Here is a 13,093-nt window from a genome sequence, read left to right on the forward strand (position 1 = left end):
AGAAAATAGGATTGAGTAACCTCTGGATATAATTCTTTGTACCCACTTGTCTTTCTTTATGTCTAGCCAAGCTTGTGGGTACCGAGATAAGCAACCCCCGACTGCCTCCAGAGATGGACAGGCGGGCCTCCTTTCAGGAATGTTGAAAGGGTTTACCGGAGAAAGATTCTTGATCACTCTGGTTTTGCGGACCCCCTCTGCCACATGGGTGGTGTCTTCCGTTATTATCTCTTCCTCTGCCCCTGGAGGAAGGTTCACCCTGTGTATTCTGAAAGGCTCTCTGGGATTTTTGGAACCACATTTTCCCTCCCTTTTGACCGTTGGGATAGGGTCTAGAAGGTGTGGAAAAATGGACTCCAGTGGCAGAGAGAGTCTTTCCTTCTTGTTCACACCAGGTAAGCGTTTCCTTGACTTTAGGCCCGAACAAGGATGCGCCATCAAACAAGGTATTGACAAAGGATGACTTGAAAGGTTCCGCAAAATTGCACAAGTGCATCCAGGAATGTCTCCTAAGGGCAATTCTGGAACCCGCTGATCTGCTTGTTCCATTGGCTGCATAAGCAATGAACCTCATGGATGAGTTAACCATTGAATTAAGGGTGGCCAGCTGGGAAGATACATTATCTGCTACCCCTGCAGCTACTGTATCCTTTAGAGTAACTCCAAGCTCTTTTAGGAGATCTCTCTGAATTCTTGTAAAATACGTAAGGTAATTCAGGGACCTAAGAGTGAAAGCCGCTGAAGAAAACATGCACCTGTCCATCATCCGTGGCTCCTTATTCGGGGGATGGACAGATGTGGAAGTCTCGGATAGCTCCTTCTTCATGGCAGCTGCCACCATAGCATCTACAGGGACTCCATTGGTTAAAAAGGTTTTGTCATCTGGGGAGGTGATAAATTTGTTAGGCCTCCAAGGGACAGGCTCCACTGTATCTGGAGACTCCCACGCCTTTCGACAAACTAAGTCCATCAGTTCATTGAAAGGCGGAGACACCCAGGTGGCTGAAGGTCGAGACCGAAAAGCATTCAGATACACGGACTCCTCATCAGACGGAGTAACTGGCTTCCAGTCGCCTCTCTGTTTAAGGATCTCCAAGATGTCCGCAAAATAGACATCCTCAGAGAGTGACCGTGGGGACCCTTCTGACTCCTCAAGGTCTGTGTCTGATGTGATTGACATGCTTCCTCCTACATAACCTCTTCCAATGGACCTCTTCAGGGGGGGGACAGTCTGGAGAGGTTTCAAAAGAGAGGGTCTCACCCAATGGGGCATCCAGAGGCTTAGGGTCTCTCTGCTGTTGGGTGATCGTATGCACAGAGATAGATACCAGTGCTCTTGGGGATTGAACACTTGGATATAACAGTGATGGTGCCCATGAGGACAGGGATCTCCTCATAGCTGTGAAGACCCCCTCCCATTGCCCGTGGAAGTCCCCAGTTCTGAGGAATCTGAGTACCCCCTGGCACCATGGGGGTTGGCTCTGAAGCCAAGGTAGGAGCCGAGCTCACCAAGAGGTAAACTCGGAGCTAAAAAGGTTTCAGCTCGACTATCCTCCCAGGACCCAACTGCCAAGTATCGGCCCCTAAACACCTTGGACGGCACCGAGATAGTCAGAGTGGTCAGAACCGAAGAGACTGTAATAGGTCATGGTTCTGTCGACTCCATCACTATAGGCTCCGTTCATTCCAGCTCCAAAACCACCGCTAGCATCGGAGGAGGAATCAAAAATAAAGGTACGGGCACAGTTGGCTCTGAGCTTCTCTGAGTCGGCTCTGACAGCAATTTGGCTAGCTCCAGTGTCTTCAGTAATTGCTGCACCACATGATCCACATCAAAATCAGATAGGCTCCTGGAGGATCTGGAAGATGGAGAAGATGCTACAGATTGTAGTAATGGGAACCTAAGCATCAGGGTGACTGGCTCCAATGCAGGTGAGCGGCTCCAGGCTGGAAATGCCATTGGTTCTGATTCAGATGGAATAGAGGCAGTAGTTCTGTCATCATTAGGTTTTTTTGAGGTTGTCGGAGACATTTTTGGCAGTTTAGTTGATGGCTCTGAAGATCCAGAAGAAGTGGATGGAGATGACCTTTTATTAGTTTTGTCATGAGACTTAGGAGGACTTTGACCTTTGTCCATGGCTTCTGCAAAGGAAGACTTCGTTAAACCTCTTAATATAAGTTTGTTCTTTCTCTCCTGGTGAACCCTAGAACTAAATGAATGACAAATGGAGCAAGACTCCTGTAAATGGAGAAAGAAGTCTCTGGCTGAGCAAAGTAGATGCCTTGTTGGGGCGGTCAGGAGCAAGTCGTCCAGGTACGGAAAGACCTGTATTTCCTGGAGTCTCAGGTGGGCCGCAATCACTGCTAATACCTTGGTGAACACCCTGAGGGCTGTGGTGAGGCCAAAGGGAAGGACCCTGAACTGGTAGTAACTGGCTCCCAGCCAGAAGCGGAGGAACCTCCTGGATCGTCTGTCCATTAGAATGTGGTAGTACGCATCCTTGAGGTCTATAGAGCACATCCAATTGTTCTCCCTTAAAAGGGGGAGAATAGATTGAAGAGTGACCATTTGGAATTTTTCCTTGGTTACTGCCAGGTTCAAGTGGGAAAGGTCTAGAATCGGTCTCAAGTCCCCCGTCTTTTTTGGCACCAAAAAGAACCTGGAGTAGAACCCTAATCCGAGCTGGTCTTGGGGGACGGGCTGGATGGCTCTTTTTCTGCGGCTGCGGCCCCCCTCTGATCGGGTGGTACATCCGGGAGGTATTTGAATTTGGGGACATGGAGTAATGGTATTTTGTACACTCTGGATATAATGCGAAGCACCCAGCGGTCTGTCATGATGGACTCCCATGCCGCTAGGTGTTTCGAGAAGCGCCCCCCCCCGACTGCCTCCAGAGTGGAGCAGCCGGGCAAGCCTTCAGGGCTGCTGCGCGGGCCACTCAGAGAAAGGTTCTCTGGACCCAAAGTTTCTGGGAGCTCCTCTGCCCCTGGGGCGGCGTCCTCCCTGTCCTCCTCTGCCACGGTAGGACTGGTTGTCCGAAGCGGGTTGGGAATGTTGTGATTTCCGGAACCACATCTTCTTCTGACCCTTTTGGTTCTTCGAAAAGGACCGCTGGGGAGCAGAGAAGTGGACTCCGATGGCAGACAACGTCTTCCCGTCCTTCTTGCTCTGGACAAGTGTCTCGCGAACCGTTTTGCCAAACAGGGTAGAACCATCGAAAGAGACGTTCGCAAAGGACGCTTTAAAAGGCTCCGCAAAGTCACAATGACGGAGCCAGGCCTGCCATCTCATGACTAGGTCTGCTCCGCTAGCCCTAGCGGCTCCCTCTGTGGCGTGGGACAATAGCCGCATAGAGGTATTAGAAATTGATCTCAGAGTGGCCATTCGGGTGGAGTACAATTGCTTGTCATCCGCCGACATGGACTCAGGAGGGGAGGCGGCGTATTCTTTGATAAGATCCTGCTGCATCCTGATGACATGTGCCATATAGTTCAGAGACCTTACCGAGAAGGTCGCTGAACTAAAAACTCGCTTCCCTAAGCGGTCCATCGAGCGGGACTCCTTGCTCGGTGGATGGACTGAGGGGCTCTCCTGAGCCAATTCCCTCTTCGTGGCTGCCGCCATCAACATGGCATCTACAGGGGGGGGCCCTTACTCCAGTGTGATCGGTCTGAGGGGGGGCTAAGTATTTTGTCCGGGCGTTTTGGTATTGGCTCCACGGTGTCCGGATCCTTCCACGCCCTGGTGGTAATGAGGTCCACCAGGGGGTCGGCCGGAGGGGACACCCAAGAGGTAGACGGGCCTGCTTCGAATGCCTCCAGAAACACGGACTCGTCGGAGGAAGACTTGGGGGCAGACCACCCACCTCTGATCCACAGCATCTCCATGATGTTTCCAAAGGAGACCTCCTCAGGGGGCAATCTTGGGGAGCCTTCCCCTTCCTCCAAGTCCGTGTCCTCGGTTAAGGACTCAGGGGAGTCCACATGCCTCCTCTTGCACGTATGCTTGTGGGGCACTTCCTCGGGGGGGCTGTCCGAGGAGGCCTCGCAAGCAACATCTTGTTCCAATGGAACCATCTGTGACAATGAAGCAGGCTGTCCCTTTGGCTGGGTGATGGAAGCCTGGCCCAGCAGAGAGGGAGTGCAGGGAGGAGCCGAGACAAGGACCGGGGGTCCGGATGCTCTCAACAGAGCCCTCTCCACAACATCGAAGGCCGAGGGAGAACCACTCTCTCTTGGATCCAAAAGTTGGCTCCCACTCGGATCCGATGAAGGGATCAGAACCGGCGCCGAGACCATCGGATCCGAAGGACCAGTGCGCTCTGACCTGGACGGAGCCGAAGGCACACTGAATCCCTCGAATCCAAAGCTCGGGCCACGGCTCCGAGAGGTCGGATCCGACAGGCTCGAGGGCAGGGTCGGATCCGAAGTACCGAGTACTGTCGGCACCGACCCGCCCCCGGCTTCAACGCTGCTCGGCTCTGAACGCTCCGAACCCGGATAGCGGGTCGGAGAAGGAGCAATAGGATGGAAAAAGGGTGTCGAGCTCCCCCCCAAAGGGGGGGGAGACAAGAGCACTCCCATCTGCAGCTGGGCCTGGATGAAACTTCGCATCATCCGGTCCAAGTCTGCATCGGACATACTAAATGTGGATCTCGAAGAGGCCACCGAGGCAGGCCTGGAATGACGCCTCGATGGAGATCGGGCCTACTCCTCCTCGGGCCCCGGGGAGAAAGATGGGGATCGGAGCCGAGGAGGAGGAGACCTAGAAGCAGTGGAGGGAGAAGCCCGCTTAGCTGGCGGGGCCAAAATGGAGGTCTCGGCCCACCGCTTGTGGTGCTTCTCCCTCCGTTTCTCCCTCCTGGCCTCCCTGTCCTCCGACACTTTAGTGGGAGTTTGAGTCCCGGACGGAGGAAGGGGGGCAGGAATGGCAGCAACCACAGGCTGTGGTGGAGCCACGGGAGCAGCGGAGGCCGGAGCCGAGTCCGGGGGTAAAAGTCCCGCCAAGACTAGCTTCGATCTCCGCTCTTTCAGTGCCCTGGGGTTGAACGCTGCACAAATGGTACAGCCTGAGGAGAGGTGTTCAACCCCAAGGCACCAAACACACTGAGTGTGGCCATCAGCCGGGGAGAGCTTATGGCCACACTCTGTACATTTAGAAAAGATGGCTTTTGGGGCCTCAGCCATACTCAAAAGAAAAGATAGTGCTACACAAACACACAGGCCCCAAAAACACAACACACACACTCACTAACGACCAGCGAAGGGAGGGAAAAAACTAATTAAAAGAAATATATTTTATGCTAAAGGGTACCTGACACTTACACACTTTATATTTTTAAACAAAAAAGGAAAGTTTGACAGAAAAACACACTTATTTGACAATTTACTTGTTGAGCTCAAGGGAATCCAGCTATCCACAAGCGCGGCAAACTAGATCTGAGGTCATGGAGGGTTATCAGGGGATTATGGGTGAAGGGAGGAGCTAGGAGCTCGGATCCATTAGCTTGAAACAAGTTGCCGGCTCGGATCCGATATCGGATCCAAGACCCACAGGTTGCTGACAAATGAACTCCCTACTTCAGATCTTCCATTCTCCATTCTTTAGAGTGAATATGAAGTTCTTGTCACATGTAATGTATTTTTAGCACTCATAAAACCAGAAAGATGGACTGGTGGCAGCTGTACCAATATACATATACAGGTATTCAAGTACTTTTATTAACCTGCTTACTGGCTAAACAATCAATAAAAACACATTATATATATACATATATATATATATATATATATATATATATATATACATATATATATATATACATATATATATATATATATATATACACACACATATATATGTATATATATGTATATATACACACACACACACACACACACACACACACACACACACATATATATATGTGTGTGTGTGTGTGTGTATACACTGTATATACACACACACACACACACACACACACACACACACACACACACACACTTTAGAAAATAAAGAAATAAACATGAAACTATACAAGTAAGTGAAACAAATAAATATGGAGATTATAAAAGTAAGTTAAACATCAACATTAGCAACCAAATTATATTTACAGAGCAGGTAAGTAAACTAAAAAGAAGGGAAAAAAAATAAAACAATTAAGCAAAAACAAGCTGAAATAAATGAGTGGTAAAGAACTCATTAAACTCTCCTAGTGCTAAAGCAATCTAAAGCCACTCAAGCTGTAGGCTTGAAAGGTGGGAACCTTTATATGCAAAAGACTAACTACTGGCAGATTTGAGCTACATTCTTGGAACTACCAGCAGGCCCCAGGAAGCAAAGTGGAGAAGGCAGTCCAGGCTGTAAGGCATGAGCAACTTTTTCAGATGGGGAGGACCCATGTCATGTAGAGTTAGGCAGACCAATACCAAAACATCAGCAAATAGTGGGATTCTGTAAGTCCAGTACCAAATAGTATTAGTAAGAAGCCAGGCAACAAAGTTTAGAACTAGCAAGAAATAGTTTATTTTACAGTCTTGAAACCCAAGGTATAGTGAGTTAGTAGCCCAGACATACCTCTCAACTGTACAGATTTTCACAGAATGTCCAGATTTTTGCCTCATATTTTTGGTGTGTTCCTCTTAAAATCTGTACTTTTCTGGCAAATAGCTGAGGATTGAAGTCATTAAATAATGACAAACATTTGAATTTAAGACTTCACGTCCTTCAGAAAATTAAGCCCAGCCATGCAGAACCCAAGATTTGCTAAATCACTTCCAGGTCTTCAGAGTGTTTATGAAGCAGCTCTTTTAGAAGCACATATTATGTCTCCATTTTTTTCCTTTTCTGCTGAAATATATTCCATTTTTTGTGAATGTGGCTGTCAAATTATACTCCAAGGATGATTTGCACCTTCCATTTATGAAGTTTACTTATTACATTTTGAAAAATCCCGACTGAATATATGATTTGTTATGGATCCCACTTCTACATCACATATGTAGCAATTACATAATAGACTGTTTCTTGGAGTTGTGGCAAATGTGTTCAAAACTGCTGCATGGGGTGATGTAAAATGTGCTCACATTAAACAGTCATGGGGCTAATACTGACATGTGTGGAATGTCTTGCTTTAGTGGATTTTCTTCTCCCACTTGTCATTTATTTTACGTTGCCAGATCCTGTGTTTTAACATCATAGTACTAGCCATAATAATTCATCTATTTTCACGTGTGTGTGCGATGATTTTTTTTAAATCCAGTTGTTATTTTTTTTCCTAAATAACTTTTATTGCCTTCCTACAAAAGTGCTGACTGCATGTAGTAGCAGACCTTTTTGTACCTCTTTATACTGATAAAATAATTGTCACGTTTTTATTTAATTCATCAGTAAATTTTGTTGAGATGACCCTTTCTAATATTTGTCCTACATAAAAACTAATGGAACTGGTCTACAAATGTCAGTTTGGCTCATTTATCCTTTGCATCAACCAGTTTGGTATCCTGGATTCCTAACTTGCGGCTGGTGTATCCTTAATCTCATGTCTTAGGTTTTTTTTTCCATTTTTGGTGACTCAGTGAATATTTTCCTCTTACAGCGTTAAAGCAATTAATTAGGCTGAGGTACTTCAAACTAGCATTTTACTTTTTTGAGGTGGATGGGTGGGATATTTTTTTCAGCATCTCAATGGCAAGGTAATGACATGAACGTTGAACTTATTTTAATCAGTGGTTATCAGATTTTCTTCTTGGTGATAATGTATTTTTACTATAAAGAGAAGCAGCAGTTTTCAAGTGACTAGCTCACAGTCACACAAGAAGCACATGGAGACCAAGGAAAGCAAACCTCAGAATACACTGCTTTCTCAATGGCTGACTGAATTAGCCACAGCAGAATCCCATGTCATCAAGGATAAGGACAGCGAGTTCAAGCTACATTTTCAACACTCGTTTAATGCATATTCTGCAAAGCACAATCTTTTCACTTAAAATAATGGAAAAAGTCAAAATAATTAGGACATTTTTTAAATAATGATATTATCCACTTAGAAAGTTGACAGCTTTTACATGTACATTCACATTCACTTTCTGAATGTAAGATATTAGTAACTGCAATGTTCAACATTATTTAGTCAATGTAGTCCTTACTGATTTGTCCTCATGTCACAAATTATATAAAAGACTAAACAAAACTCTTCTGAAAAATTAAGGCTATAATTGGAAAAGACAGCAATTATAGCCAAACAATAATACCCAACAAACAATAATACAAAATATGCAATGTATCACTAAAAGGGAACTGTTAAAAATTAGAAATCAAAATCTGGAATTTATACATAAAAATTACTAAAATATTTCTAATAAGCAAATATGAAGTATAGCGAAAAAAAGTAACAAATTCTGATTAATGTACCTATATCGTATCCTTATTGTTGAAAAATAGGAATGTTTTGTAATTACTGTTGTTACTCTATTTATTTTTTTGACTGCTGAAATGATTAACTCTCAGATTTCAGACTTTTCAGTTTAACATCTCCTATGTGAAAAATTTTACTTTTAACAATAATTTTGAACTGTACCTTGACCAGGACGTTCATTAACTTCTTCTGGTGTCTGGTACCTTGTGACCTGAGTGTACAGTGTGGAACGATCAAGTGGCCATCCATTCTTCCTGCAGGTAGCTTGAACTAAGGCAGTGAGGTAAGATTCTGGAATATGTAGTCCAGACAACCAAAGCACATTAGGCTCACCCTCCTCTACCTGGAATCAAAGGTAATAGTTAAAAGGCAAGCCAAAGCTATTGCTGTAGTACACCACCATATTTTGTATTAATTCATTTCGTCAGCTACAGAAGTATTAAGGACTTTCATTTTAAGTCAGCGGATTTCCATAACATTAGATATTTAAACACTTTCTTTTTTAAATGCTTGTAGTACCTCACACAAATAACTATAAAACAGGATGTCAACAAAGCAGAATCAGTAAACTATTACATTGTTATATTTTCACAATGACTGATGTTGTACAATAAGTTACAATAAATTTAAAGTCAATTTTACCACTTAAGGTATTCCTATATTCAATTCTCTTATCAATGCATTTTTAATTTTTATGCACTGGTTCAAGATATGATCAACCTTTACCTTTTTCACATATGGTGTGTTTAACTAAGGAAGTATAGTATTTAAATGAAATTGTGAAAAGAAATTATGAAAATGAAGAGGTCTAGCTCTTCCTTAGGTCTGGTGACCACAGTACACTAGAATCATGATGTTCCTTATGCAAATTTTACTGCATGCTCCTTTATCTTATAATTAGCATTCCTCATCTACTTTTCCTTTTCTTCTCACCAGTCTACATGGTTACACATACAAATACTATAATTTCTTGTATGGCATTTTTTTTTAATTATAAAGAAAGTTTTAGCAAAAAACAGTTACAAGAAAACCATTGGCCTGCTTTAGACACTAATGGATTTGCCAGATAAGACAGACAGATAATTAAGATACTGCCTTAAACATGGTGCTATAGGATACATTTTATGGTCTGAGAAAATATTGCTTTTGTTTGATAGAGGAAATGGCACTCCGCTGTTGAATAAATAAATATACATCCTTGAATTCAAAATGTGCAGCATAAATTAGCAAGCAGAGTATCTCAATTTATTGTTGAACCCAGATACTGAAACATTACAAAATGCTGGAATGTCTTCTTGAGTCTTGGTACTTTAAAGCTATAGTGTTCAAGTGTTTTTTTTTTTGAGTGGGATGGGGTAGGGTGGGGGTATCTTATTCTCTGCATTATGCACTGAGACTGCTATCATGCCAAAGCCTTCATATACACTAAACATCAACAGTGACATACAAGTAAATTGAGAAATTACCATTGCCACACTGACACCTAGGACACAAGTGCTTGTACTTGTACGGGAACTTGTACAAACTCATAGTACTCCTAATTTCTACCAGACTAATCCTACATTTAGTCACTTTTCTACTAAGTCACCTTTCTTGTAATACTCTTCCTCTTCCTATAACACTTGCTCCTTTCCATAACAGAATATTATCTTTTAATACTCCCTTTGTCTAAACTAACACTATGTCTCTTACATAGTCTTACTTAACCCTTTAAGCTATACTTGACAAATTCTCTTCATTAGTGTTAGACACCAAAAATTGTACTAAGTACAAAATGCCTTCTTTATATGTAAAGACTGTGTATGTATCAACGTAATTTTGTACCTGCTATTTTTTACTTATGTTGTGTATTTCAAATATCTAAGTCTGTATATTTTTTACTCATGTTAATACCAGTGTACCTCAAATGTATGTATATATTATATCTTAGCATAATTGACTATAAGTCTCATTGAATCTTGAGCCCCCCCCCCCCCGGCCCCTGCTGCAAAAGGGCTAACCACCCAGTCAGTCTGTCCCAGTCAACAAGGGTATAAATAAAGTTCACTCTAGATTCCTAACAACTAATAAATGGCACTTTCTTCGGGTATTAATAATGTAAAGCATAATAGCTGAAAACTATTTTTAGTAATAGGAATACTTTTTTTTTTCACAGGAGGGCAAGATACCTTGTATTGTCATAGGGGAGACACTTCATCTTATATGTACTAACTCTATGGTTTCAGTACGGTGAGGACAAGTGCAAACTTCATGCTTGCTTCAACTGGTTTTGATGATTATGACTTCCACTATCACATAGATCTGGAAGTCACAAAGCTGTCACTTTCCCATTCACTCCATAGAAATCTCTAGGAGATAAATGACAAGGACATGAGGAGAATGACAGGTACATTGCAATACATGCTATTCATGACAGAAACCTGGTAACCACAGCAAAGATTCGATTGTTGATTGTTAGTATTGTGCCCATAACTGGACACTCACATAGTCAACAAAATATAGTAATAAGTTAAAAAATAGAACAATAAATAATAATTAATAAATTCATCCATTTATTATTAGCTTTGTGCTGCAAATGCTGTACCTGAAAGGATGAGTGTACTTCACATACTGTATAGCCTCCCAAATTAATCTAGTTGGCTGAAGACCACCAAAACATAACAGTTTTAATCAAAACCAAATTAAACATTTCCTGATATTCAGTGGGTGCTGTGTTTCTATTAGCTATGATTACTAGATAGGTCACCATTTTGTAAATGCTTCTTAACTGACCACCATAACATGCATGGTTAGGACTGTCAAAATGTATTTAACTCTTAGTATTAAGGTCGTTATGGTATAATCATATTATATGGAGTAATAAACCTGGCATCTGAATACAATAATCATTTCAGTGAAGGTTTTCATTTCTGTTTGCAAAATGTTTCCCCCATTCACAGGCTCCATCTCTGACAGAGTTTCCTCAGCAATCTGGATAGTGTCTTTGTGGTCCCACTAGGCTTGATGCAGGGACCTGGTTAGGTCCAGATGATGAACCTGTTACCACAGTACAAAGCTCAGATTCAACCTCCTCCATCTTTAATTACTGGAAAACCTGAATTGCCACCCATTAGTTATAACGTCTGGTACTGGGAAGTTGTTTTTCTGGAGATACACAGTGGCTCATCCATCTTGGGTCAAGTATCTTGTTTTCACTCCTCCTGATGTTATGGTTATGGTCCAGTCATCATTTGAGGGATACAGACATAGCTATTCATCTTTCTAACAAAAAGTCAATGAGTAGGGGTGATCCCTTCATCCTTGTAGGGGTCTATGGTCATCTATATATTTCTGGACTTGAACAAATTTGGCTCTTTATTAGTTTCACACCATAAGCTCCATACGCCTAGAAAAGCATATATTCTGTATAAAAAACAGGCGTCCAAGCAAATAAAATGACAAACAGAACTTTTAATAAATACAGGTTAAGCCCTTTCATCCCTACCACAAAATTGGGACTTCATCAGAACAATGTCATACCCAGAATCACTTGCTTAAGTACTTAAAAATTACTTAATCCACTATTAAGTAAAGCAGTTTAAGATGTCAGTTAAAATGAATGTTGTTACCTGTATATTTTCTTAAAGGTCAAAGTACCCTATTTACCTTTGCACACAGAAAAATATTTTTTTGTACAATATCAAATACAAAGTTAGATATACATAAAAATATATATATAAACACAGATTATATAAAAACATATTATGTAGCAAGTTATGCAAGATAAAAAATTCCAACTAAATAATGCAACTAAAAAATGCAATTAAATAATTAAAAAATTCAAAGCCCTCTTCTTTAAAACAGGCAAGATAGAAACCAAGTCATTAATACCCGGTGGTAAGTGGGATTTTAACTTAATTATCCAGTAAAATTCCCTAAGTTCAAGAAAAACGTTCCCACCACCCTCCTCTTGAATTCAAAGGTACCAGTTCTAAAATACCAAGTCTAAACTTGGTGAAACCTGGACATTGTAAAAAATGCTTGAATAGAGAGCTATTGATGTTCTTTTTAGAAATTGCATACACATGCTCATAAATCCTAGTTTTAAGTCTCCTTTCTGTTTTCCCTTCATAATAATTACCACATTGGTCACAAACAGCAATATAAACCAGTCCTTTAGTATTACAGTTGCCTTTAGTCATTTTAACTGTGCAACCTACATCTTTTAAAACCATGCTATCCTTGTCCAAAATGTATGGACATTGTCTACAAGTCCCACATTTTGTTGTGCCCTTAATACTTAAAGTGCAGGGCAACTTGATGCTCTCAAATAAATATTTAAAGTTCTTTCCAGTCTTATACACAAAATGAGGTTCAGTACCCAAGGTCTTCAGTGCATTGGGATTACTTTTAAAAATTAACCAATTTCTCAAAATAATGTTTATAATCTCCCTGTCCCATTGACCATATGGAATAACCATGTTGTTGGTACGATCAGGGCATCTGTTGCTGTTAGCACACGAGTCCCAATACTTGGTATTGCTAATAATGGTTTAAATTTCATTTCCCAACCCGCTAATATTTCCATTGTTATGTTACTAAGCAAATCAATAGGATAGCCCCTATCTAAAAACGTTAGCAATTTTCTCCATCTCCATATTCAAGGTGGTGAGATCTGAACACATTCTCGTTGCTCT

At 42.0% G+C, this 13,093-nt stretch overlaps 1 protein-coding gene across 1 annotated transcript in view; it reads right to left on the reverse strand.

Moving 5' to 3' along the window:
- DNAH10 (dynein axonemal heavy chain 10) overlaps positions 1–13,093 on the reverse strand; it is a 5,879,077-nt gene that overhangs the window by 210,977 nt on the left and 5,655,007 nt on the right. The window contains exon 78 of the mRNA XM_044069759.1: positions 8,580–8,760. Within this exon, the coding sequence (XP_043925694.1) occupies positions 8,580–8,760 (181 nt within the window). The remainder of the gene's footprint in view (positions 1–8,579; positions 8,761–13,093) is intronic.

The sequence above is a fragment of the Protopterus annectens genome, chromosome 4.part0, assembly GCF_019279795.1.
Source record: "Protopterus annectens isolate FY-2018-M chromosome 4.part0, PAN1.0, whole genome shotgun sequence".
NCBI classification, from domain to species: Eukaryota; Metazoa; Chordata; order Ceratodontiformes; family Protopteridae; genus Protopterus; species Protopterus annectens.